General features: G+C 36.4%; 1 protein-coding gene across 7 annotated transcripts in view; it reads left to right on the top strand.

Annotated features, from left to right (window-relative positions):
- The window catches only part of Ica1 (islet cell autoantigen 1), a 142877-nt gene that overhangs the window by 7435 nt on the left and 109863 nt on the right, over positions 1–25579 (top strand). For 6 of the 7 annotated variants that reach the window (XR_016535538.1, XM_090333162.1, XM_090333165.1 and 3 more), the window contains exons 2-4: positions 12037–12142; positions 15554–15719; positions 19857–19929. Coding sequence is in view for 6 of the 7 variants with exons in the window: in XM_090333162.1 (XP_090189288.1) it covers positions 12126–12142; positions 15554–15719; positions 19857–19929 (256 nt within the window). In the remaining variant the exon portion in view is untranslated. Of the gene's footprint in view, positions 1–471; positions 582–12036; positions 12143–15553; positions 15720–19856; positions 19930–25579 lie in introns of all 7 variants that reach the window. The other variant, XM_090333163.1, reaches the window with a different exon arrangement.

The raw sequence follows: 25579 nt of genomic DNA, 5'->3' as shown, positions 1-25579 counted from the left end.
CCAGGTGTACACCTAATGACCCTGTCTCTCCTGATCCCTATGTAAACAATCAGAGTGTGCCTTACGAACTGTGGTGCTTGCTGCCATTTAATTCCTTAAACTAATTTCCTGAGAAAGGAGAACCTGGAAAAGGAATCTTTTATTGGTTCTGGTTCTCAAATAATACTACGTAGGTGGTCCATTGATGACCAGGGTGGTTCTGGTGGTGGGATACATGAAAAGGTAGTTTTCTCTTTCTATCTGCTTACCTTTGCTGCTGAGTGGAAAGTTTTCAGCTCCTGGCTTGGGCTAGCCTTCATTCTTTACACATAATCCAGCTCAAACCCAAACAAGATTTGGTGACCACTACTTAATCAAGGAAAGTCCTGAAAACAGTCCATTACCAGGGAAGAAGCTGTGCTGGTTTGTTTACAGGATCTGTGCTTACCATGGACATTTTATAAACCATAAACTGGTATCTGTTTATTTCAGCAATTTCAGTCTAATGAAAGGAGGTTTACTCTGTGCCTTGGGAAATTTCCTTCACTCAGTCTCCGGACTCAAGCTCCTTTATACATGAAAAGAGGAGGCTGGGCTAAAAGGTCTGTAGAAAAAAATTTTTTTCTCTAAGCTAAGAAATCTCTAAGCTACGATATTGTAAGGAATAGCTTGGTCATTTCTTTAAAAGGCTTTAAATTATGAATTTATTGTTAAAGAAAGCATATCCCCTCTTGGCACTGGTGATTTACATCTGTAATCCTAGCTATTCAGGAGGCTGAGATCTCAAGACCATGGTTCTAAGCCATCCAGGGCAGGAAAGTCTGTGAGATTCATATCTCCAATGAACCCCCGGAAAACTAGGAGTGGAGCTATGGCTCAAAGTGGTAGAGCTCTAGCCTTGAGCAAAAGAGTTCAGTGATAGGGCCCAAGCTCTGAGTTCAAGCCCCATGATCAACAGAAAGAAAGAACAGAAAGAAAGAGAGAGAGAGAGAGAGAGAGAGAGAGAGAGAGAGAGAGAGAGAGAGAGAGAGAGAGAGGAGGAAAGAGGAAGGAGGGAAGGAAGGAAGGAAAGAAAGAAGGAAGAAGGTAGGAAGGCAGGCAGGCAGGCTGGGTGGAAGAAAATGCATCTCGTAATTGCTGTTATTTTACTAAGGAACTGTTTTTTATATGGTAGTCCCTACATTCACATTTCTTGTTCTCTCACTATATTATTAACCATTCTATTTATATATGAAGTACATACATTTCAAACAAATGCATATTTGCAGATATAGGCAAATATACATATGCCTATACATGCATTTTCCTTATTGTTTTACTTCTGATGATGTCTTTGTATTCCATCCACTCCAAGTTATCATTCACAAGATTCTTATTTAAAAGAAGCAGTTTATTTTGTTCATGGATTGGACCTTTTTAAAACAAATAATGAAAAAGGTAATTAAAATATACATATGTGATTTTGTGCTTTACAAATGACATCTTTAACAGAATAATTGTCAGAGATTTTAGACAGAAAATAGACCAAAGATATCTAATACAAAATTAGTGACCTAAGATAGACAATTAATTCCTAGCTCTTTGCTGATTTTCTTAATGCCTTAGATAGACCAAGGCTGTTCCAGAAAAATATAATGGCAGCCACAAACAGTATAGTCATTGCTATATATGTAAACATTATTGATATATAGACATTACATATTTTTGTATTATATAATGTATAAATGTACATTGTATTACAAGATACATATATATATACTATATACATATATGTGCACCATATATACCACAATGTTCCAGTTGTAGTAAAATGTTTTTAGTCTAAATCACTGAAATGGGAAATTAACTTGATAATACATTTTATTTACTCTAATATATCCAAAATATTATTTCAACATAAAATATAATCATAACAATTGTATTATACTAATATATAATATTATGTCTAATATAACCTATTATGTATTATGTTCTACATTCTATATAGTATAGTTATAAAATATAAACTTAGTTGTACAAAATTTAATTATATATCAATATGAAATACAAATAAATTGTATCCATATCAATTATAGCTTCATTAATGAGATGTTTTATTTTGTGGGGGTTACTAGGCATGTGAAATTAGCTGTCAGTTTTACAAAAAGAAACCATCTGAATTGGGACAATCCTATGTCAAGTGCTCAGTGGCCACAGGGTGACCTCTACGTTGGACACCGTAGATTTAGATGATAGAGCTAAACTACCTCAGATTATTGTTCTACTCCATAACAGATATTAAAACTTGGAATTGCTTTTTAAAGTAGTATTTGTAAGAGTCTTCCAGTTGTGTCTCAAATGGCTGGAACTGGTGGCTAATGAGGCTTAGATCTGAGATCACTGAAGCTAGACCGGTTAGGAAAGTTCATGAGGCTCTTATCTCCAATTAACTACCAAAAAGCCAGAAGTGGAGCTGTGGCTCAGGTGGTAAATCACTAGCCTTGAGCAAAATAGTTCAAGGACAGGCTTCCGAACCTGAGTCCAAGCCCAATGACTGCCTCGCAACCCTTGTCACTTAACAAGGCTCTCTGCAGGTGAATAGATAGGTTTTTTGTTGTTGTTGTTACAGAAGTGATTGGAGATCTTTGTGGCTACAATGTTCCTCTATTCTTTGTTTTTTGAGATTAAGTTTATACAGAAAAGACTACCATAAATACAGATTCAAATATTTATGCTAAATTTGAATCGGCATTTGAAAGTTACATAAACCAATTTAAATGATATCAAAAGTAAATATGTCTAATTAGCAATTTTCTTTTCTAAGCAATTATTATTATTTTTTCTTAGCAAAAGGAAACTATTGGCTCTTTTTACCATTTTTTTATCTGCAAATCTATTTTTGTATGACTAGTTCTTGGACATTTCTTTCAGTTTTGTTGTTTGCAAATGCTAGCATCTTAGATATTGCTGCTCTGATTTTTGTTGTAAGAGAAAATTCAGGAAGATTCCCTTTTTCTAAAGTAGGACTTTATGCAAAAGAAAGAGCCCCAGACCACACCTCTTGTGAGGAGTTTGAGTTTTGTCATTTATTTTGGTGTTTATCTTGTTTCATAAAGACTATTAGATAGGGTGAAGGTTGAAGATGATAATGTTTTAAAGGATAGTTTGACTTATTTTTTTGGTTTCTGTTCTATTCAAAATTTTCCTTTGAAAAACATCTTTTGGAATAGAGGAACGGTTTAGATGAGCACCAGGTAGACAGAGTAATGAATGTTTCATTCCCAGAATTTCTCATGGTGAACCTGACTTTGAACTTAACCGCAAACAATATATCTCCATCTTTAGTATCCTAATTTCATCATCTTTTAAAATCAGTCCACACCAGTTGAGGAGACCAAGGCCAACATGACAACGTTATATTCTTATTTGTAAGCTTTCTGTAAGACATGTCTTTGAAAAGAATTGAATCTGTGTGTATAGGCATCTTAGATGCCTACTCTACTGTCTATGGTTCTACTCAGGAGCAAAGTCAACGCAGATAGGTAAAAAGACTTTGAGGAGGCACCAACATGTCACGGTAATGATTGTACAAACTCTTATGTTGGGGAGTATGTTGTGTGGTGTTCAAATGTTTACAGTACACATATGATTTTAGTAGTCTTAGGGAGTCAGTAAGCTTAATTTTGCCCATATTTTAACATCTGAGCTGCTGAAATATGAATAAAATGATCCTAGCTAGGTGCTAGTGCCTGCAATCGGAGATTTAAGGCTGAAGTTTAAGGATTACAGTCGAAGCCAGCCTGAAGAGAAAATCTTTTGAGATTCTTATTTCCAATTAACCATTGAAAAGTTAGAAGTGGAGCTGTGGTTCAAGTGGTAGAGCACCAGCCTCGAGTAACAAAATTGGAGACAGCATCCAGGCCCTGAGTTAAAGGCTCAATACTAGAATTTGTGTGTGTGCATGTATACACACACACACACACACACACACACACACACACACACACGCACACAAATCCAAAGAGCTCTCTAAGTCATTAACATAAAATATAAATTTTCCTAGTAACTTGCATCTACAGAGTTTAAAAACTTGTCCATCTTTTAGCTGCCTGGAACAGGGTCAGAATTTTGTTTTCCTCTTATAAGACTTGTTGACCCATAAAATTAAGGTGTGATCCTGCTTCACATTTACTTGTTTATGAAATGTCAAAAATTATTTGTGGGAGGCACAAAACTAGAAAGAATCTATTGTGAAGCTCAAAGTAATCACAACCTCATGAAAATGTGAAGGAAAAGCCATGTCATGTCTGAGAAGTAGAAAAAAAATCCATAAAATCTACTCCAAATGAATATTTAGCTGTTGCAAAGATTAGCAGAGCTAACTCAGCCTCCTACCCTACACCTGAATATCCTTTTCTCAACACATCAAAGACCCTTTCTGATGAACCAGGATTTGAAAACAATTATGAATGCAGTTAATTATACCTAGAGAAATTGTTCTAATAAAATGACTTTATATTTTATACTCTAAAGACACTTCTCATAAGAAATTATAAAAATTATAATTGACCTGAAAGTGTAAGTGATAAACATCTAAGGGGAAAAAAGATGAAAACATACTCTACCAAAATAAATACAGATTATTGCTTTATTTGAAAAAGGTTTTTAGCAATAGTAAGTTTGAACTCAAAGATTTTCATTTATTTGCCAGGTGCTCTACTATTTGCATCATTTCCAGTCCTTTTTGCCCTGGCTTCTTTTTCTTGGACCATCTTCCTCCAGTTTAGGCTTCCCACCATAGTGGGATGACAGGCATGCTCTACCATATTCAGCTCATTCAATTACTGTTTACCTTGCTATCTAGAACTACAAAATCTATGTCTTCTGGTCATAAAGCAAAAGGGGAAGCCTGCCTGGAGGCTAATTGGCTTTCTGCTCCCAAGCTGTTATGTCTCTGGGTCTCAAACTTCCCACTTCAAAAGGGAAGTGACTTCATTCCATTGTTTCTTCTCTCTGTTTCTACTCTTCTTTTTTACTTAGCGTTTATTCTGAAGTTACTCAGCAGAGAAATAAACCCAAAGACAGGTCACTTGAATAGAAATAGCGGGTGTAATAAACTGACAGAAGAATCTCCACTTCTCTGAAGACAAGAACACTTTTGAAGTGCTTGGCTCACCTGTAGGATTCAGTATATGAAAGAACATAATAGTGAAAATGGGTCATTTTCTCAGATGAGATTATTTTCTGAATAGGAAAGTGGAAGAAAGAGGAGAGGATATAAATTAGTCTTTTCCAACTGGAGACATTGCTACAAGCTTGTTTGTGATAGATGCCTTTAGTGACTGGCATATTAACTATAAGCTACAATGCTGCACAATTGCATTAGAATAGAAACCTGCCATATCTACTACTGAAGAATTCCCCCCCCCTCTCTCTCTTTCTCCTTTCTCTTTCCACATAACTCCCCAGTCCACATCCTCCCCCATCATTTGCCTAATCAGAAGCTGCTAGTTCTCAAAGACATAGCCCAAATGCCATGTAGGAATCCAGTTCTGATCCCTTTTTCTAGTAAGAAGGGGACATTTTCCCTTATGGTGGTCTCGTTCCATGGGGAGCACTGAGCCTTCTCTCATGTCTCTCTTCCAGATAATATACAAATAGCACCAAAGTCTGTAATATACAGTGATAGGAGATTTTAGCCATTTCATTATAAAGATTTATTCTGCTTATCATCAAATAGAAGAGATTATTGCTTGTAAGGTCTTATCATTTTATATTCCATGAAGAAAAAAGCATCTGCCATACGGTTGATGGGGTTGTGATTTTAGCAGAAATCCATTTTCAGGAATGTCGAAATGTCAACAGACTTGCATCTCAGAGCCTTTGCCAGGTGGTGCTATGAAGCCAGTGTTTGAGTGACTTTTCTGTGGAATGGTACTAAGGGATCACTTTGTATCCACACGGCTGCAAGGCAGCCTGCTTTCTTGAAAAGCATGCTGCTTATAGAAAAAAAATAACACAAAACCTCAGTCTATTTCCTCAAAGAAAGCTAAATGCTCTGTGTACAACAGAACTGAAAAGCTCATAGTGTCAGTTTTTAATCTAGCAAAATAGCAATTTTCAATAAATTAGGAGAAAGTTACAAAGTTTTCATTGGCTCAGATCTGCAATTCAAGAATTTCCACCATATGCTGCATACAGACACAAGGAAGAAGGAATGTGGGTTCAACTCAGACTTGAAGTAACAGAAAAAACTCACCAAACAGGAGAGAAAAATTCTCCCACTTCAGTTGGCGCAATAACTAACTTTAAATGTGAAACTTTTGTGGACCAAAGAGTAGCAATATGATCAAATGATGACTGATCTTACCTTTTCCTGTGAATAAGTATAGGCTCAAGAATGTTAGGCTCTTTGCCTAAGTTAAATGTAGTCAGAGATACCAAGTACTCACTGCTGAATGGAAGGACTCAGAAGAGAGAGTACTAGCTCAGAACAAGTCGTCATTGCAATTGAAGCCAGCCCATATGGAATGAGAATGTTCTCTCATGTTTCCAAGGAGAGGAATCCAGCACAAGGGCTTGAGGTAGCCAAAGATAGACTGATTACTTTTCAACAGTGAGTCAAAGTCCATGTTTAGATAAGCATCTGTGAGCCTTAACATACTAGGGAAAAAATTGTTTATGTCCAAGCTGTTCAGTTTGGTAAAAATGGGCATGAAGTACCTTGAACTTGTAATGACAGGAAAGTTACTGCCCCTTTACAAATTCACATAGGCGATTAAAAATAAGAGCTAAGCACAGAAAGTTTACATAAAGAGAAGTGTAGATTAGACATGGTGGTGTACAGCTGTAATCTCAGCTACTCCAGAGGCAGAGATAGGGAGAACTGAGATTCAAGGCCAATACAGATCAAAAGTTAGTGAGACTCACATCTCAACAAACAAGCCAGGCATGCTGTCTCACATATATAATCCCAGCTTCAGGAAGCTTAAGATTGGAGAATGTTAGTTCAAGGCTGTTCTTGGGCAAAACTGTTAGACCCTATCTCAAAACAGCCCCAATAAACCAAATAAGAGCGGGTACATGACTCAAGTGGTAGAGTGCCTACCTAGCAAGTGCAAAGCCCTATGTTTAAATCCCAGTAGTGTCAAAATAAAAGGAAAATCAGAATGATTGTGACATGGAACTGTATTTATGAAATCTAACAGAGTATCCCTCCTGCTTGTTCTCAATCAGAAGGACGTGACTAAGGAGAGCTACAGTGCCCACCCTGGAACCATGAAAGACACATTGCAACTCCATCAAGGGGCAAGTCTAAGGGGGGATAGATTGGTCATCATTGGTCAGATACTAATCTCTGAGCAGAAAGTATCTCTCTCCTTTCCTTCTGTCCCAGACACTGAGCACACCTCAGAACTCATTTCCATTTATCCAAGCTGCTATATCCATGGTAACTTGCTTTTCATATCTGCTGACTTATATGAGTGCAATGTGCTCTATTTCTATGAGCAACTGCTATGCCTTCCTATGGAGGGGACAGAGTTTCCCTGTGAAAGACATTCACAGGGACAAAATGAGTGCTTCTGTCATCACAAGCGCTGTGACAACTGCTCTCCTTGGGCATATCTCCCAAGGGAAGATGGCCACAATGGAACTTTTCTGTGCCCTTAAAAAACACCAGATATGATGACATTCATGTTGTGAGTGCTTTGTGGCAGAAGGGAAGAAATAGTTTCCTTTGAAAATTCTGCATTCAAGTAGACTCTTGGGCCATTTTATAATGATATTTTTACACAGAATTTACAAATTTGGAGATCTGTGTTAAGGGTCTCCCAACTCTGGAAATTTTGCTTATATGTCTACCTTTCCTGCTAACTTAGACTGTCGAATACTGTACCCACTAAATTCGTGAGACTATTGAGTACTCAATATCCGATTTGAGATTTGCTATAGGTATAAGATGCATATCCTATTTCAGATTTGGTACTAAATGAAGAATTTTAAAATGTAACTGGTAATTTTTATATTGGTTATATATTAAAATAATATTTAATACATGTTAAGTTAAATAAAATGTTTTCACTATTTCTTTTTACTTTTTCAACAAAGCTATTAGCTCTTTGGGTAGTACTGGGGTCTTGGAGAGGAGGAGTACTTTGGGTCTTGTTCTTACTAGGCTGGCACTCTACCATCTAAGCCACCCTTCCATTCCTGGATTTTGCTGGTTATTTTGGAGATGAAACATATTGAATGTTTTTGCCTTGGCTGGCCTTGAAACACAGTCCTCCAGATCTCAGCCTCCTGAGTCATTAATTACAGACATGAGAACCCAGTCTATTAAATAATTTAAATTTCCCTGTGTTATTATTATGGTATTATTCCATAGGACAGAGCTAGGGGTAGTACCTGGTACATATAAATTATATGCTCAATGCATGTTTGATAAACTATGTTCTTAAACTGAGATGAAAGTGGTAAGCATTATACAAATTTTTAAAAATAGTAATGATTTTAACATTGGGTGTGGAAAATGACAAAGCAAGATGGGATGGATTATGCCAGGAAGTTATATGATGTTCCTTGTCTCTGGTGTGAAGTGAGAACACATATAAAAAGAGATGTTAGGAGAGGATCGCAAAGGCTCAATACCTATGTGCACATGACCTTATAGAATAATGCTTATTGACATGAACTCCAAGAAATGGAAACAAGAGGATCGTTTTATAGAACTGTAGGCAGTTATTTCTTTTTCCTTCCCCTTTGGTTTATTCCCTGTTGCCACTGCTTTTGATTTCTATATAACTTGTCTTGTATATCAGATTATCTAATTTAGTGAAGGGAAAGGAGAATGACAGTGGGACAAAGGGTGTACCAATTCAACAGTGATATGGGCTAGACATTATGTTGGCAATAACTTTACAGTTTTTGGAGGAAGAGTCGGGATGGGGAAGTGGAAGAAAATGAGGGTGGGGGTAACACAATTCAAAAAGAAATGTACTTGTTACCTTACTTGTATAACTGCTATCTCTCTGTTCATCATCTTTTACAATAAAATAGCCAAATTTATAGAATCATAGTAGAATGGTCGATACCAGGTGCTGAAGTGGGGGAGAGATAACTTGTTTTTCATTGGGTGTATAATTTCTATCAGTGCAACATGAAAACAGCCTAAAGATCTACTGTTCACCAATGTGCATATAGTTAATAATGCTGCCCCATGCACTTCAAAATTAGGAGAAAAAGACTAAAGGTGTAGCTAAGAGGTTGAATGCTGACCAGGTAAGCTGGTTCAACCTCCAGCACCACAAGTAAACCATCCCAACAGCTTCTAATGAAGTCAAACTCAAGGCCAGAGTATAATTTAACTTCTCTTGGTGAGAGAGAATTTGTTGGAAATTCTGAATTAAAATAATTGTGCACTTGTAGAGAAGTTGTGTTCATATGAGAAACTGTGAGCTTGGGGGCCCTTCTGATTGAACTGAGAGGAGGTCAACACATACGCATACTGAATATTGTTCCCAAAGCAAATGGTCCAGATACACACTGCCATCTACAAAGAAGTGAGCTGGTGACTGTGGGATGCTGTCATTCAGAGGCATCAGAATACTTGGAGTTGTCTCTTCTTTCCCTCTCTCATCTCCATACCTCAAGCTCAGAATTTTGTCACCTTCATTTATTCCCTTAAAATATATTTTAATTGTATTATCAAACTTTTGGGGTGAGGGAGCAGAGTAGTTTGCACGTGCTAGACCAGGGCTTTATCACCAAGCTACTTTTAAATGCATCAAAGCATTTTTAAAAATTTTTTCATTAAAGAATTTATTAACATTGATTTTTACATCATATTTCAAATAACATGTTTAACAAACAAGTATTCAAGAAGGGAATCTCTATATATACTCACTGGCACTTAGATTTTAGAACATAATTAAAATTAAGCTGAAAGTTTGTATGTCATAGACACATATTAATCTATGAAATAAAACATTATGTCTATAGAGTCATAAATTTTTATGTCTATGTAGTTATGTTTATATTTCTAATACCATGTCCATAACATTGGGAATACAAATATTGAGTCCTCGCTCTTGTATTGCTTGGATCTAATAGCCACATATTAAGGATACCAGGCACCTTTTGTTCCTTTGGTCTTGACTTATCTCATTCAACATGATTCATTCTAGCTTCATCCACTTCCCCCCAAATGCCATTATTTTATCTTGTCCATAGGCTATGTAGAATTCCATTGTGTGTGTGTGTATATATATATATGAGCAGATTCAATCAAGCATTCCATAGTGTTGATATGCTTAGCAATAACAAGGCAACAGCCAGAGGTTCCATGTCTGGCCTCGTCTCTATGTAGTAAGCTGCCTGTTCTTTCCATTAACTAACTGCTAAATGTTAATGTTGGGTCTGGCTAGTTTGCATAAGGGAAGCAAACAAAGTGACCCACAAAAATATGAAGTGACAGATTTACTAATGAAATAAAATGAAAATGCTAAACTGATAAATACGTCTTCCTCCCTTGCATCTCCCCCATTTTATATTTTCTTGTAAAGGTATGCAGAGGGGTTACAGTTACAAAACTAAGGCAAGGAGTACATTTATTGTTGAGCAGTTATTCCCTCTCTTGTTTTTCTCCCACTTTCCCTCTCCCTCATCCTCCCTTCTTTCCCCCTTTCCAAGTAGTAAAGATGTAGTGTCTTGTGAGTATTGCTGTTTTATTGGTTCACCCTTTGCCTTTTGTCTCACCATTTTGTTTCCCTTTCCCTTCCCCAAATATATATATAATATATAAGACACAGGGTAACACAATCATAAATGGTGGCATCAAGGGATAAACCAAAGGAAAAGACAAAAAGAAACTTCACACAGCACATTATGAACAAGGACAACGCAATTAAACCTAGAATAAAACATAGAACTATCCTATGACCCAGCAACAATCTCACTCCTGGGCATTACCCAAATGAACACAAACAAGGCCACACTAAACTACCGACCAGCACAACTATGTACATTGCAGCATTATTCTCCCCTGTATCTTTCTTGGTATAAAATTCTAGCTTCTTCTTTTTTTTTAACACATGTGTTTTTAAGTATTTGGACAACATACTATTCATGTCTTTAAGATATTGCATATGAAGTATTTCAAATTGAATAAAGAGTTATACGGATATAATATAATCATTACCTACTTTAACACAAAGAATGCTACAGGGCTGGGAGTTTGGCCTAGTGGTAGAGTGCTTGTCTAGCATGCACGAAGACCTGGGTTCAATTCCTCAGCACCCCACATACATAGAAAAAGCCAGAAGTGGTACTGTGGCTCAAGTGGTAGAGCGCTAGCCTTAAGGAAAGCCCAACGACCGTACTCAGGCCCTGAGTTCAAGTCATCAGACTAACAAACAAAACAACAACAACAAAAAAGGGCCTTAACCTTTCACTTAGCTTTCTCACTTAAGGCTGTTACTATTCCACTTGAATCATACCTCTACTTCTCGATTTTTGATAGCTAAGTGAAGATAAAGTCTGTTGGATTTGTCTGACTTCAGGCTGACTTCAAACTATAATCTTCAGACTTGGCTTACAGCCATGGGTCATAACTACCCAACTCAATATTTATGTCTCATGTCTCATTTAAAATTAATTTTTGTAATGAAATGAAACTGTGATGGTTTTAATATTTTACAAAACTAGCCTCATCACAGTTCAGTTCATATTTTTCTTTTGTTCTTTATTCAAACAACTCTTTCACAAAAAAATATGATCATTATAGGTTGAATCAAGATTGTTACATATTTGCATATATCAGTAATTTGTAGTATTTCTCATATTTTATACTTCATATAAATAACATATTGGTGTTCTTTCTGAAACTCATTATTACTATTGTTAATGTTAACATATGTTTGTTTCTAAAGCTTTATTTATGATATTTCTTCCAATGTTTCTTAGCTAATGTGCTGTATTATTCCAAAATGTTTGACCCCTACCATACAACTAGAAATGGCTTAGATTGAAATTTTTGTATAATATAGAGTGTAACTGCTAAATATATTTTATTTATTTCAGGTTTAATATAACATATCCTATCATGTGTTTTCCCTGTCCCTTCTCCCCAAATCATCAACTGTAGAAAAAAAATAAAAGAAGAAGAAAACATGTCAGGACACAAATGGTAAGTAGCTTGCTTTCTTTCCTACCTTGAGCTATGCTAACAAGATGGAATTCACAACATTCATGCTCAATGGAAAAATTAAGAGACACATTAGCTATACCAAACACACTATCCCTGCTAAATAGGGAGTGAAAACTAAGTGACATTCTAAATTTGTATCTAGCATGTGTTTTCTAGAAAAAGTACTTATGTTTCCATTTTCTCTTGGAAATCTAATATTGTTTATAGCTTAATAACTTGATGCTTTTGTCAGTATCTTATTTATTACTCACTCCCATCTTTAGGTGTATAAAGAAATTTTATGTAGTATATCTGTGAAATAAAGGATGATTCTTTCCTTCGTGGACATTCAGAAAGAAGTATATGATGCTGAGTAATATAGAGGTGGAATCATAAATGTCAGTCAGCTTTCTCACTCACATACCTATAACATGTTCAAATAGCATATTATACTTCTTAAAAGCTTCAGAGTAGCTTGGGTAGTGTTTCTGAATCCTTTAAAGCCATGATCCACCAAGCCAGCATATCTTTGTCAAGTTTTGTCTTCTTTACTTTGTACCAGGAAAATATACAATAAATAATTTCATTTTTCATATATACAGTTAATCACACTAAGAAATTCACTTTTCATGAAGGGGGAAAACAAGATGACTGGGAGGAGAAGAGGGAGAGGGAAAGGGGACAAAAACATGAGAAGGGGTATCAAAGTTCAAGAAATAATGTACCCACTACTTGACGAATGTAACTATGACCCCACTATATATTATCCCGACAACAAAATACAATAAAAAAATCACTTTTCAGTCCCATCCCCCTCATTTCAGAAACACTATCAGCTATCAGACTTCATGGCATATCTTCGCATCCAATGAATTTTAGAAAGTAGAGAGTAAATATCTAAGAAATTTAATTTCCCTGAGTCTCCCCACCCGATGTTCATCTAAGAACTGTCAGAATTGTTTCTGTGACTGCTTCATCCTTCTTTATGACTATGAGTTGACTTCATCTTATGGTCCGTGGAATGACTGCCTTATCCTGCCAACTGACAACTAGTTGTCTCAGAGAGACTGTAAAAACTTACGAAGCAGGTCATTTCCCAGTCTCTTTCTACCACTTAGTCCATTTCATAGTTCACTGTTGAAATATAAGGGCTGCCGAGTACATTGTGATCCCAGAAACACTGAGTGAGATTTGTAAGCCTTTGAAGCCTTAGGTTCCTTATTTATTCAGTGACAGGTACTGGGGAGGTGGTAATTCACTAGACTTCTGAAGTCCCTTTTCCTTTCAAAATGGATTATCATTTTGGGGGGTTAATCCATGACCAACAACAGCAACAAAAGATCAGAGATGTCCATCTGTGTTCTACTCATTTTTATTAGCATATATTAATTGTACAAAGAGAATTTGTTGTGGTATTTTCATGGACACATACATGTAATTTAATTCCTGAGAATCGTATTCCATTACCATACTCTGTGTACATGTTATATGTAATTGGTACTTTTATCCTGTTTTCTCTGATATGAGGTCCTAATAAAACTTTTTTTGCCAGTCCTGGGCTTGAGCTCAGGGCCTAAGCCCTGTCCTTGGACTTTCTCAAGGCTAGAGCTCTACCACTTGAGCCTCAGCACCACTTCCGGCTTTTTTGTATGTATGTGGTACCGAGGAATCGAACCCGGGTCTTCATGCATGCTAGGCAAGCACTTTAACCACTAGGCCAAACTCCCGGCCCCCCTAATAAAACTTTTAACTAATGTAGAAATAAGTGGATCTTGAAGGTCTCAATTCTCTGTCACCGCATACAACTCCTGGTAAGGAACTTATTTGAAATGGTTTGACTTTTTTTTTTTTCTTTTCCAGTCCTGGGGACTGAACTCAGGGTTTGAGCACTGTCTTCAGGCTTTCCTTAAGGATGGTGATCTCTCTACCACTTGAGTCACAGCGCCACTTCCCACTTTTCTACGTATTGTGGTACAGAGGAATCAAACCCTGGTCTTCATTCGGGCTAGGCAAGCAGTGCACCACTAGGCCAAACTCCTAGCCCCTGAAATGCCTTGACTTTAAAGAATAAATGCATGAATTGAAAATTATAAATTTAAAGAGCATTCCTAGGGATAGAGAATGACCTGCAGACCATATAAGGCCTGAAAAATCATTTAGTAAATTCTAGTCGGACATATATGTTTCTTGAAGGCTACCCAAGACTCATCTACGTGTATTGATTTTTTTGTGTGTGTGGCCCATAATAAATATCGAAATTGTCCTTGACACAAAAAGATTTCCTGTCCCTGAAGGCACATCAAATTTTGAGGCACTGACATTTTGATGTAGTACTATGAAGCAGCTCATGCTTTGGGACTGCATCTTGTACATGTAGAGAGGAGTGACGGGCCAGGAGAGAATGATCAGGCACGCCGTGAGGGCCTTTGAAGCTGCAACTCTGGACCAAAAAGGATGTAGGGAGAGTAGGGAGATGAGAAGAATAGAGCACGACCTACAAACTTTCCATCAGCATTTGGGATCATTTGCTCCCTTCATAAAAATGTTTTAAATTACACTTTATCCTCAACTGTGTTTCACATTTCTTCTTTACAAACATTTTGGATTACTCTTCACTGTGATTTCCCTGAAGGATGGCTTCCTGTCTGCATTTTGAGCATTTAGGTGGCAGAATTTAAGGTTATTAGCTACTAATCTTTAAGAAAGTCATAAATAATAGGACCTTTTAAATGTGTTAGTGATTATTCCTAGGACATGCAGTTACCAATATGCCGTGACGCACATATTTGGAAATAAAGCAGGCCTTTATAAAAACCACAAGAAGGAAGGGATTTTATTTCATTTTTATTTCACTTTATTGTGGTAAGAATAGCATGAAATCTACCTCCTCAGAAACTTTTCTTATCTTGTATACAAGAAACTTAGTTTCTGTTCCTTCTACCAGCTGCAATCACTGTTCCGCCCTCTGACACTGAGGTTGACTACTTGAGGGTTCTCTGTAACACATTTTTAGATGTGCTGAATTTTAGCCTCTTATCTACTCTTCTGTCATCATGTCACTGTTGGCATCATGACGGAGTGTGCTGAGTGTTCTGGTGTCTGGCCTTATCTCTGGCTCAGGGGTGTCTAAGCCAGTCATCCAGCTTCCTTGGCCTTATATTCTCCACTCCTAAAAGGAAGGCACCCAATCTACTGATACTTAAATTCTCCTCAAGGTTTTTATTTTCTTGATTTCCTACAAAAGCTTCTAAATATGCTTACTCTAAGTTTCTTGGTATAAGAGAGTGCTTAAATGTTTTTTGATGTTATCAATGTGAGGGTTTGCTGTCACATGTGGGTAAATTACTTCATACTCTACCATTTTGATTGCGATGAAAGTCATGAATAACATTGCTCTTTAAATGATTTTAGCAATTATTCCTGGGACTTACAGAATCGATATGCTCAAGATAAGTCAGTTGTCAATAAGATGCAACAGAAGTATTGGGAGACTAAGCAGGCCTTTATTAAAGCCACGGGAAAGAAAGAAGATGAACATGTTGTTGCCTCTGATGCAGACTTGGATGCAAAGTTAGAGGTGAGTGCTTTATAACTGTGAAGCCTGACATGGCCACCTTGCAAGATCTAAAGTGAACTCTCACTTGTGAATGTCCAGGTGTGTTTCATATTAGAAAATGAGGAACACTCAGATCACGTTCTTGTGAATCATCGGCATGCCTCTTTCACATCATTTCTCAAAGGCTTGGTTGGAGTGCATGACATGTGATAAGTTCCCAGTGAATATTTGCTTAGAAAAACAAACACAATTACAGAGCTTTGACTAGTGATATCTGAAAAAGTAGAATTGGACACAAGGTTCAGGTAAATGTTAGCATTAAGAAACAAACAAACAAAAAAAACCTCTGGTAAAACAGCATAAAAAAGAGTCTGATAAGGTTAGTATGGAATCCAGAAGGTTCTAGCAGATACATAGACTAGTTAGTAATATAGCAGGCCTCACTCAATGAGATCTGGCTGATCTAGAATATTAGTCTAACAATAGAAGGCTCACTAACTCATTATGGTACTGAACATTTCAACTAGTAGTGTAGATTAAAATTTTGAAAGCATACTTATCACTTTGATGAATGACAGGACAGTGAAAAATAATATGTTACATGGCCTAGTAATGACTTAACAGGACTTTAAAATTTAGTAGGCAAGCTAAAGCTGATTAATAGGATTAAAATTAAAAGCTCAAGAATTTTAAAACGTTTCACAGAAGCGTGACTAGGACAGTGGAAACCATGATTATCCAGGAACAAAGAGGGCAAGGGAGACATTAGCTATCAGTTACACAAGAGGGTCTACCATATTAAAGAGGGCTAAGAAGACTTAGAGAGTTATCCTCCCATTAACAGATCACCAGACCCAAGAAGATATTTCTAAGCTGTAGGCTGCTCAGGGAGTGATGAATTCACTTTGAGGCCTTGAATGCCCTTACCAGTCGACATGAGCCATTGTTATACCTGGTGCTGGTTAATAATTTCAGGAAGCCCATCCAATTTCTCTTACTTTCCTTTTTCTTAGTACGTGAAATAGAAATAAGCATTCATACTTATTATAGGTATTAAGAGAGTTAAGTTAGATATTCAATAGAGTTATGGCTGTTCTTTGACTGTTTATTATGACCCAGAGACCATTCAGAGGGCTTTCTGTTTGTTATATTTGATACTTAGCAAACCTGACATTACCTGACTTCTGCTTGGCCCTTTCTTAGTTCTGAGGCAAATTCACACTCAGCAAAGCATTTTCTGTCTGTTGTCCCACATCTTCTCTTTAGCTAATGCCTCAGGAGTTAAGTCTCAGCCTAAAGATCACTTTGAAAATGGACCAACATTTAAAGTGATGGATTTATCCACATACTTATTCCCTATCAATACCACTCTTATTCACTGTGCATTGCATAATCTTGTTTTATTTTGTTTAAAACATCTCTTTTGGAATTTTATCTCAGGGGCAGGTGTTGGTTCTTCCAGTCTTACCGCTAAAGAGCCAAATCCAAAATCACCACTGTGTCACCAGTCAGATACACATCATACATTTAGTAAACATTAATGAATGACAATAGATATGAGGGCTATTAATATTATTTTTCTACCTTTTCTATCATTGGAAATTCTGAGATAGAAGCAGAAAATGATGTTTTAAAGGAGATTCCCATAATGGAAAAAGTAGACCAAGGAAACATTTATTCAGATTTTTATATTCTAATAAAACTGACCAAAATTATAAATTATACCTTTTTTCTTTTTAACAATGTGAGAAATATAAATATCTAATGAAATATTGTCTGTAAAATATAGCTTAATCGGGGCCGAGAGTTTGGCCTAGCGGTAGTGTGCTTGCCTAGCATGCATGAAGACCTGGGTTCAATCCTCTGTACCACATACATAGAAAGGAAAAAAAGCTGGAAGTGTTGCTATGACTCAAGTGGTAGAGCTCTAGCCTTGGGAAAAGTCCACGGACAGTGCTCAGCCTTGAATTCAAGCTCCACAACTAGCCAAAAAAAAATTTTAAATACAGTTTAATATGTTAATTAATATTACTGTAAATTATATTTTATGTGAACTATTCCAGAAGCACTCTTACTTTAATCCAACATTCTTGAATCCAAATTGCTGCTGTCCTAGACATGTGACATCTGAAACACTTAGCTGTGACTAGCAACTTTAACCCATCACAGAGGTTTCTGTAACAGAAATGCTAATACTCATGGTGATGTTTATGGAGGAATGGATTCAATCAACAAAACATGAAAATGACATACAAACTACTAATTCTCAATGATCCATCAAAGGTTAGCTCCTTCTTACTGGACTACCCGGAAGACATTTGTGCCAAGCTTTAGTAATGGTTGGATTCTATTGTAATACATTGGGAAGTTAAATATAGAAATGAGCTCATTTTCAGCATTTTACCCACATTACTTGTTAAGAAGATAATTTCTTCAAACACACCTTAGAACAAGAGCAGAAAAATCTAATGTATGGTAACAAAGTCATTTAACAGCTTCATGGTAGGCCAGAATAGACAGGATGGTAGAAATGTCTCTTATCTTTCATTGGGTGTGGTTACTAAAATGCAAACAATCGTCAAAACACACATCAGAACACTACAAAGCTCTGTGTTTTATTACACTTATGCAAGTGAAGTAAAAAGAGGAAAAAGTACAGTTTCTTGCCCCTTTATTAAGGAGACAGAATCAGATCCTTATCTATTCTGGTGGTTTCTGACCTAATATATTGACATCAATGGAAACATATTCAGACTGCTGATTTTCTGTTTTGTTTCATGGTGAAGGGTATTTTATCTTTTCTAAGTGAGAGGAGGATGAAATTTAATAAACTAGTAAATTCATATTCTCCATGACCAAATTTTATTATATTGAGCATTTCTACAAATGTTACTTCTTTTTAAATATATATTCATGCATCCACTTTTATTAGATAATTTGATCATATTTATGATGAAACACATCACCTGTTTTCACTCAAATGTTAGAGTGTTTTATGATAGCAGAACATAATTTCTACATCAAACTGCCCAGTAAATTAGAGACAAAAGGAAGAGAAAAAAGTCTCATGAAGTAGCTCCACAAGGCTTCCTTCTCAATTCATAAACAGGAGGTAGAGACAGTACAAAGTCCATGTTCAGCTACTTGACAAATACTTGGAGTAGATCAGGTATTTATTTTGAAAGAAGGTGAGTTTGTTTTGACTCATAGTTTTGGAAGTTTGAATCTATGGTGGCTTGGCCCTAGGTTCTGAGGAAAGCAACTGGTATGCAAAGAGAGAGGAAAGCACAGAAGTGCTCCCATTGTCCCCTTCAATCCTTACTGATTCAATGTCCTTTTAACAGATCCCAGGTTCCAGTACCAAAGACCTACAGGCTGATGAGCAAACTTTAATCTTACGCACCTCTGGGAGATATTTAATCCCCAGCATTTAATATCTGTTCTATCTTCTTTGGAGCTATCTCAGCTTCTGAAGCAAAAACCTAAACCTATAATCTTTTCAATAGACTCCTAGCCACCTTTTGCTCAAGTATTTTCCTAATGCAGCCACAGCACAGCATTGAGTTGCCTCTCTGTGTGTTTTATGAAGTTGTTGCAAAAATAAACAGTGATGTTTGCTTCTAACTAAACACCATTTTACCAGACATCTTCTAAACAGATGGGATATTTAGCTGACTTGTGTTTGCTTTATCCAGTTGTTTAAGCATGCCATAAAACACATTAGAATCATAAAAAAATTAATGTCATCTTTTAAATATGATGCTTACTAGGCAGATCCTCCATTAAAAAAAAAGACAGCAAGTAGTAAAGGGAATAAATTAGATTATGAGAGAATATTAGGTCTCTGGCTTACCAAACCCTCTAATTTAGGCTCTTTTACATTTTCTGTTTTTCAGTTATTATTTTAAAAGTCTGGAGGAAATAATTGCTCTGCAGATCTTAATATAGAACACAGATGATGAATTCCAATAAGTAGACAAAAATAGGATCATATTTAAGGCACTGGTCACAGTCTCTGTATAATATACCATATAACATCAAACATCCAAGCCTCATTTTTGTTTTAGTGGGAAAGTCAAACAGTGAAGCTTTGTTCAATATATATATATATAATATATTAATATCACCACTACCATTTTATTTGTATTTTTATTACAGCTGTTTCACTCAGTTCAGAGAACCTGTTTGGACTTGTCTAAAGCGATTGTGCTCTATCAAAAGAGGATATGTTGTAAGTATACCACAGTATGATTATTGACCAGGTAGATGGTAAGAAACAAGATATTTTGCCTGTGAAATATGTTTGGATGACCAGTAGTGTTTGCCTTTACCTTTTAAGTCATAAGGAAGGTCTGTAATAATTTTGCCAGTAATTTTCTTAGACTGGTTTACTTTTTAAAGTAAATTTCATATTAGGAGAAATTTTATTATCTGATTAATAGATATAATATTTATTTTCCCAAACGTAAAAAGGTTTCTCCATTTTATATCATGAGTTTTTAAAATTAGAATAACTTTTGCTTAATTTTCCTACCTAATTTTGTTTCTTCTGAAAAGGAATGAGAAGGCACATAGTTAATTCATTAACACTGCTTTGTTAACTGTACTTCCTCGTGAACATTTCTGACATTCAACATTGGGTTGTAGAAGTGGGTCTCTGGCATAAAGTGTTAGGGAACTAGCATTGAGCAAAATTGTTCAAGGACAGCACCCTGAGTTCAAGCTCCTGACCAATAAAAACAAAAACAAAAATACAACACAAAAAATCCCACATTTACAAGTATCTAGATAACAATTCAGATACAGAGGAACATTTTTTTATAATTTTTATTGTGATTGATAGAAGGGATACATTATATTCACCAGATAGAAGGTGCATAACTTCACAAACATTGATACCCTTTCTCATGACATGGTCCCCATTCCCCTCTCCCCCTTTACCCCCCCCCCACTTATCTTGATTTCCCCCCTTCCCTATCCAATTTCAAATAACCAATTAAGCACATATAAAATATATCAGATAACAAGGTGAAATATTATAACAATATGATATAACCAAGGGATGGCAAAAGAGATGAGAGATAACATAGTACATTAAGTACATTACTCATTATTTGTCTTTTGTTTCCTTCTCCTGGAGGTCCTTACATTTAGTGTCATACTATTTGGCCTAATGTCTCTAGATTTTGTTCTATTGTAAATCTCTGCTAGGAGAGCCCAAGGTTTCTACTGATTATGAAAAATAAGCGAGACTATTAGGCCTATGTTCAAAGGAACAATTTTTTAATGTAGAGTTGTTTTTATTTTCTTTAAATAGCTGTACAAAGTAGTTTCCACTTAACAAAGCAGTTTATGAATACAGTTCATCTTGATCAGTGTCATTCCTTATTGGTTATTGAAGAAAATGTTTGAAGGCTAATTTTCCATTACTTAAAGAAAAGCAGAAATTATTCAGATATCTCATCTCGTAATAAGTGTACTTCTATTCAGGATTCCATTAGAAATTTAAACAAGATTCAACCTCAACTGAGGACATGGTTAAATCTTCCCTTGGGTTTACTCAATCAGATGGAAGGTGAGGTGGGTGGTGGTAAGTTTATAAGCCAAGGTAACTGACCCCAAACTCAGCTGGCAAGAAACTAATACATTGTAATTATATACATGGGGGATTTCATTTTATTTTTATGTATTTTATTTATTTATTTTGTGGGTCATGGGGCTTGAAGTAGGCCTGGGCACTGTCCCTGAGCTCTTCAGCACAAGGCTTACCACCGTAGGGTGGAGCCACAGCTCCACTTCCTGTTTTCTAGTGGTTAATTGGAGATAAGAGTCTTACATTCTTTAGTGCCCAGGCTGGCTTTGAACTACGTTTCCTCATATCTCAGCCACCTGAGGAGCTAGGATGACAGATGTGGGCCACTGCACCCAGACATGCACTGAGATTTCAAATTAAAATTAAGAAGGTGCACGTGAGCTTGAGGAAGATAATTTTATCAAAGACCAGAAATTAGCTTATTATCAAATTAAGCACTAAATTAATTCTGAGCATATGATTACTCCAGGCAAGGGAGCAGAGTTCTGGGATATTTCTTTGTCCGACAGAAAGGAACATAATAGTTTTAAGGAGAGAGCAAGTGTTTCAACAGGTTATAGAATCAAGGACAAATTATGCATGTAGAGTTTAACAATAGAGATATTAAGATATCCAATGGGTAAAATCTAGGAATCTCCTACTGTAGTGCTCGGGCTGGCCTTGAACTGTGATCCTCAGATCTCAGCCTCCTGAGTAGCTAGGATTGCAATCATGAGCCACTGGCTCCTGGCTAATTACTATGTTTCTATTGAAAGTCTTTCTGTTCCTGCCAAACCCCTCTCCAACTATTTTAGAGGCTTTTGAATGTTACCAAAGTTCATTATATGCATAGTACATTATATGGAAATGTTACAATGAAACTCCTTTATACAATTGAGTATTCACTAATAAGAGATTATTTGGGATAGGCCAAAATTACAGTACTTAGAGACAGAATTTTGTATATTGTCTATATGCACATTTACTAAATGTTTGGCCAAGATTTCTGCAAGGCTCCACTTCAGAGTCTTACACTATGAGGGAATTGAGAAACATTTACCTATATTCCCCACTATTTCTCTGTGCCACTTCCAGTCAGTTTCAAATGCAGATCTAAATTTGCTTCCTAAATAGCTTTTACCTTTTCTTTCTCTTTCTCCTTCTTCACTTTTCTCCATCTTCATCTTTCCCTTTCTCTATCACTGTCACTTGGCTTGCTCAAATTAGTTTTCCAAACAATCCATTTGTCTCCTCCAGTCCTCTGTGTACACTGCTAGTAGAGTTCACTTTTGAACCTGATCAGATTATTCCTTTGTTTAAATCCCATGCTTGGGAGAATTAGTGAACTAATCCCCTTTTAATGTTCCCACCGATTTACAAACTTCACCATGAAATGAATCATTTTCCCTTTTGCAGTAGTGTAGAATTTATGTAAAAAATATTCCTCTTATTTTTAAGTAAGCCAGTGAAGTTCCTTAAATATCAAATCATAAGGAAAGAAAAAAATGAATGCTCATAGATTTTCTATTATGATTTTCTCAACAGAAATTATGCTCTTCAGCTAATTTTTTTTGCCAGTCCTGGGGCCTGAGCACTGTGCTTGGGCTTTTTCTTCAAGGCTAGCACTCTACCACTTGAACCACAGCACCAGTTCCCACTTTTCTATGTATGTGGTACCAAGGAATCAAACCCAGGTCTTCGTGCATGCTAGGCAAACACTATACCACTAGGCCAAACTCCAGCCCTCCCCAGCTATTTTAATTGCTCTAATAGAAAACAAAGATTTATCCCCCTGAAATACCTCAAATTAGTAGTGTATTATGTATTATTTAATTTTTCTGCCAGTCATGGGGCTTGAACTCTGGGCTTGCACTCTGTCCCTCAGCTTCTTTTGCTCAAGGCTAGTGCTCTACAACTTGTGCCCCAATGCTGCTTCTGGCTTTTTTGCTGAGTATTTTATTGGCGATAAGAGTCTCACCGACTTTCCTGCCCCAGGCTGGCATCAAACTATGATTCTCAGATCTCAACCTCCTGAGTAGCTGGTAACTTTAGTCCTTAAAAGTGTGAGCCACTGGCACCTCGCTTGGTAGGATTATTACTGACAGTGTCAAGACTCGTGACATATGTATCAGGCTTGTGTAATATATAGGGTCACAATAATGACTGTTGGTTGTTGAGAAGCCCTTTGTTTTTACTTGCTTTGCTAATGTGCACCGTGCCGTGGCATTGGGCTTCTTGAACTGAAAGGGGCACCAACTTTGATGGAAGACTAAAAATAGTGTAGTTAATGTGAGGGTGTTGCTAAGCAGCTGTCACTGAAAAGCAGGGAGAGAAATCTCTATGAACTGATATGGAGTAATTTTTAGAATATAATCTTAAGCAAAAGAAGCCAAGCACAAATGCATATCAATTGTATGCTATCCCTCAAGTAAAAGGGGATAATAATAAAATGTAAAAAATGAAAGATACACACATATATACAAACTGACATATACATATCAATACATGTGATCTATTAGTGTGCTAAAGAATTCAGGGATTGTAAATCAGCTAAACAGATTGGCTAACAATTGATAGGGATGTATGTGAAAGATACCTTCAGTAGCTCTAACTCTTAAAACTGTATTTTTTTTCCATACTCAAATATACACAGAACAACATGGGAGAATTTCAAATGCCATACTAACAGTAACAAATACCCTGAACTGCATTCAAAAATGAATCACCACACTGACTAGAATGGGGAGGAAAAAATTAACCCTGTCCTTAAAAACCAATATGAAAAATAAGATTAAGCACAAAAAATATACATATACTAGTTAGTATATTTCTTATAGGGCTATAGGCTATCAATCTCCAACTATTTTATATAAATAATAAGATGGAGCAAATAAATAAATATACTGTAGATGCTGATTACTTATCTAGAAGTTATAAATTATAATTGTACTCTAGAATGAACCCAATGGTATTGTGAGGGAATCAGTGGTGTCATATAAAAGATTTACACAGAAACAGAGATCAATATGCATATGCATGCATGGTTAGTGTGCCTGTATACCTGAAGCTAGATATTGGAACAGAAGAAAGACACTCAAGAAAAAAGTTGAAAATTCAAATAAGCTTACATGATAAAATTGTACCAGTGTGAATTTTCTCACTTTGATCCTTGTTTTATGGCAATGATGAGGAGAATCTGAGGAAGATATACAGAAACTCTGAAGACCATCATACTATGTGAAATTTTAAGCCTAACATTACCTAAAGATGAGATTATTAAGGGATGTAGTTTTAATCTTGGCTACTGGTGGCTCATGCAAGTAATCCTAGCTTCTCAGAGAGCTAAAATCTGCAGATCAAAGTTTGAAGCCAGGTAGGTCAGGGCAAGTCAAAAGTCACTGAGATTCTGATCTCCAATCACCAAAAAGTTGAAACTTGAGAGTAGAAGTTGAACAGAACACTAACTTAGAGTAAAATACTCAGGGAAAGTGCCCAGGCCCTAAATTCAGCATACACACACACACACACACACATACACACACACACACACACACACACACACACACACACATGTACACACACACACACAGCAAGCTTATAAATAAAACACAATCTGGCCCACAATCTCACCTGTCTAGGCCACCCTCCTTTGCTTGCCTACTCTGCCTGGAATTCCCTCCGTGGCAATATCAACAGTGGCTCCTCCTTGTGTTTCTGTTTACCTTAATGGTTACTTTAATGAGTGTCTTCCCTGACCTCTCATTATAAAACAGCTTCCTGTCAGTATGTTAAACCTCATCTCTCATTACTCTAGCTGGTATTTTCCTTTTTGTGTTTTGTTTGTGTTTATTTTCTATCATCTGCCACTTGAATGTGAGCTCTGTAAATGCAAGGACTTTGTGTATTTCCTTCTTCTCTGTATTCCCAAAGGCAAAAAAGTTCAGTGCATATTCAATTAGCTATAATTCTGAGCTGAGTGAACTAATGCTACAAGCTAATGGCTGCATAGGTCTTTGATTGCTTTCTCAAGGGCATGTCTGAAAAATCTAATCAGAAATTAAATGTGAATAGGCTATTATTTGAGATTTTAAGTCCCAGTTAATTGAAACCTTTGTATAAGAAACTTTTGAGGCAATGTCATTCTTTCTGACAACAGCATAGAATTCCATTGTGTACAAATACCACATCTTGTTGATCCACTCATCAACTGAGAGACATCTAGGTTGTTTCCATATCTTTGCTATGGTAAATAGTGCTGCAATGAACATTGTTGTGCTGGTGGATTTAGTATGTCCTTGTTTCTGGATGA

Source organism: Megascapheus bottae, chromosome 5, assembly GCF_031878675.1.
Source record: "Megascapheus bottae isolate mThoBot1 chromosome 5, mThoBot2.hap1, whole genome shotgun sequence".
Classification (NCBI taxonomy): Eukaryota; Metazoa; Chordata; class Mammalia; order Rodentia; family Geomyidae; genus Megascapheus; species Megascapheus bottae.
The sequence above is the reverse complement of the archived record's forward strand: the minus strand, read 5'-3'. Positions and strand labels throughout refer to the sequence as shown.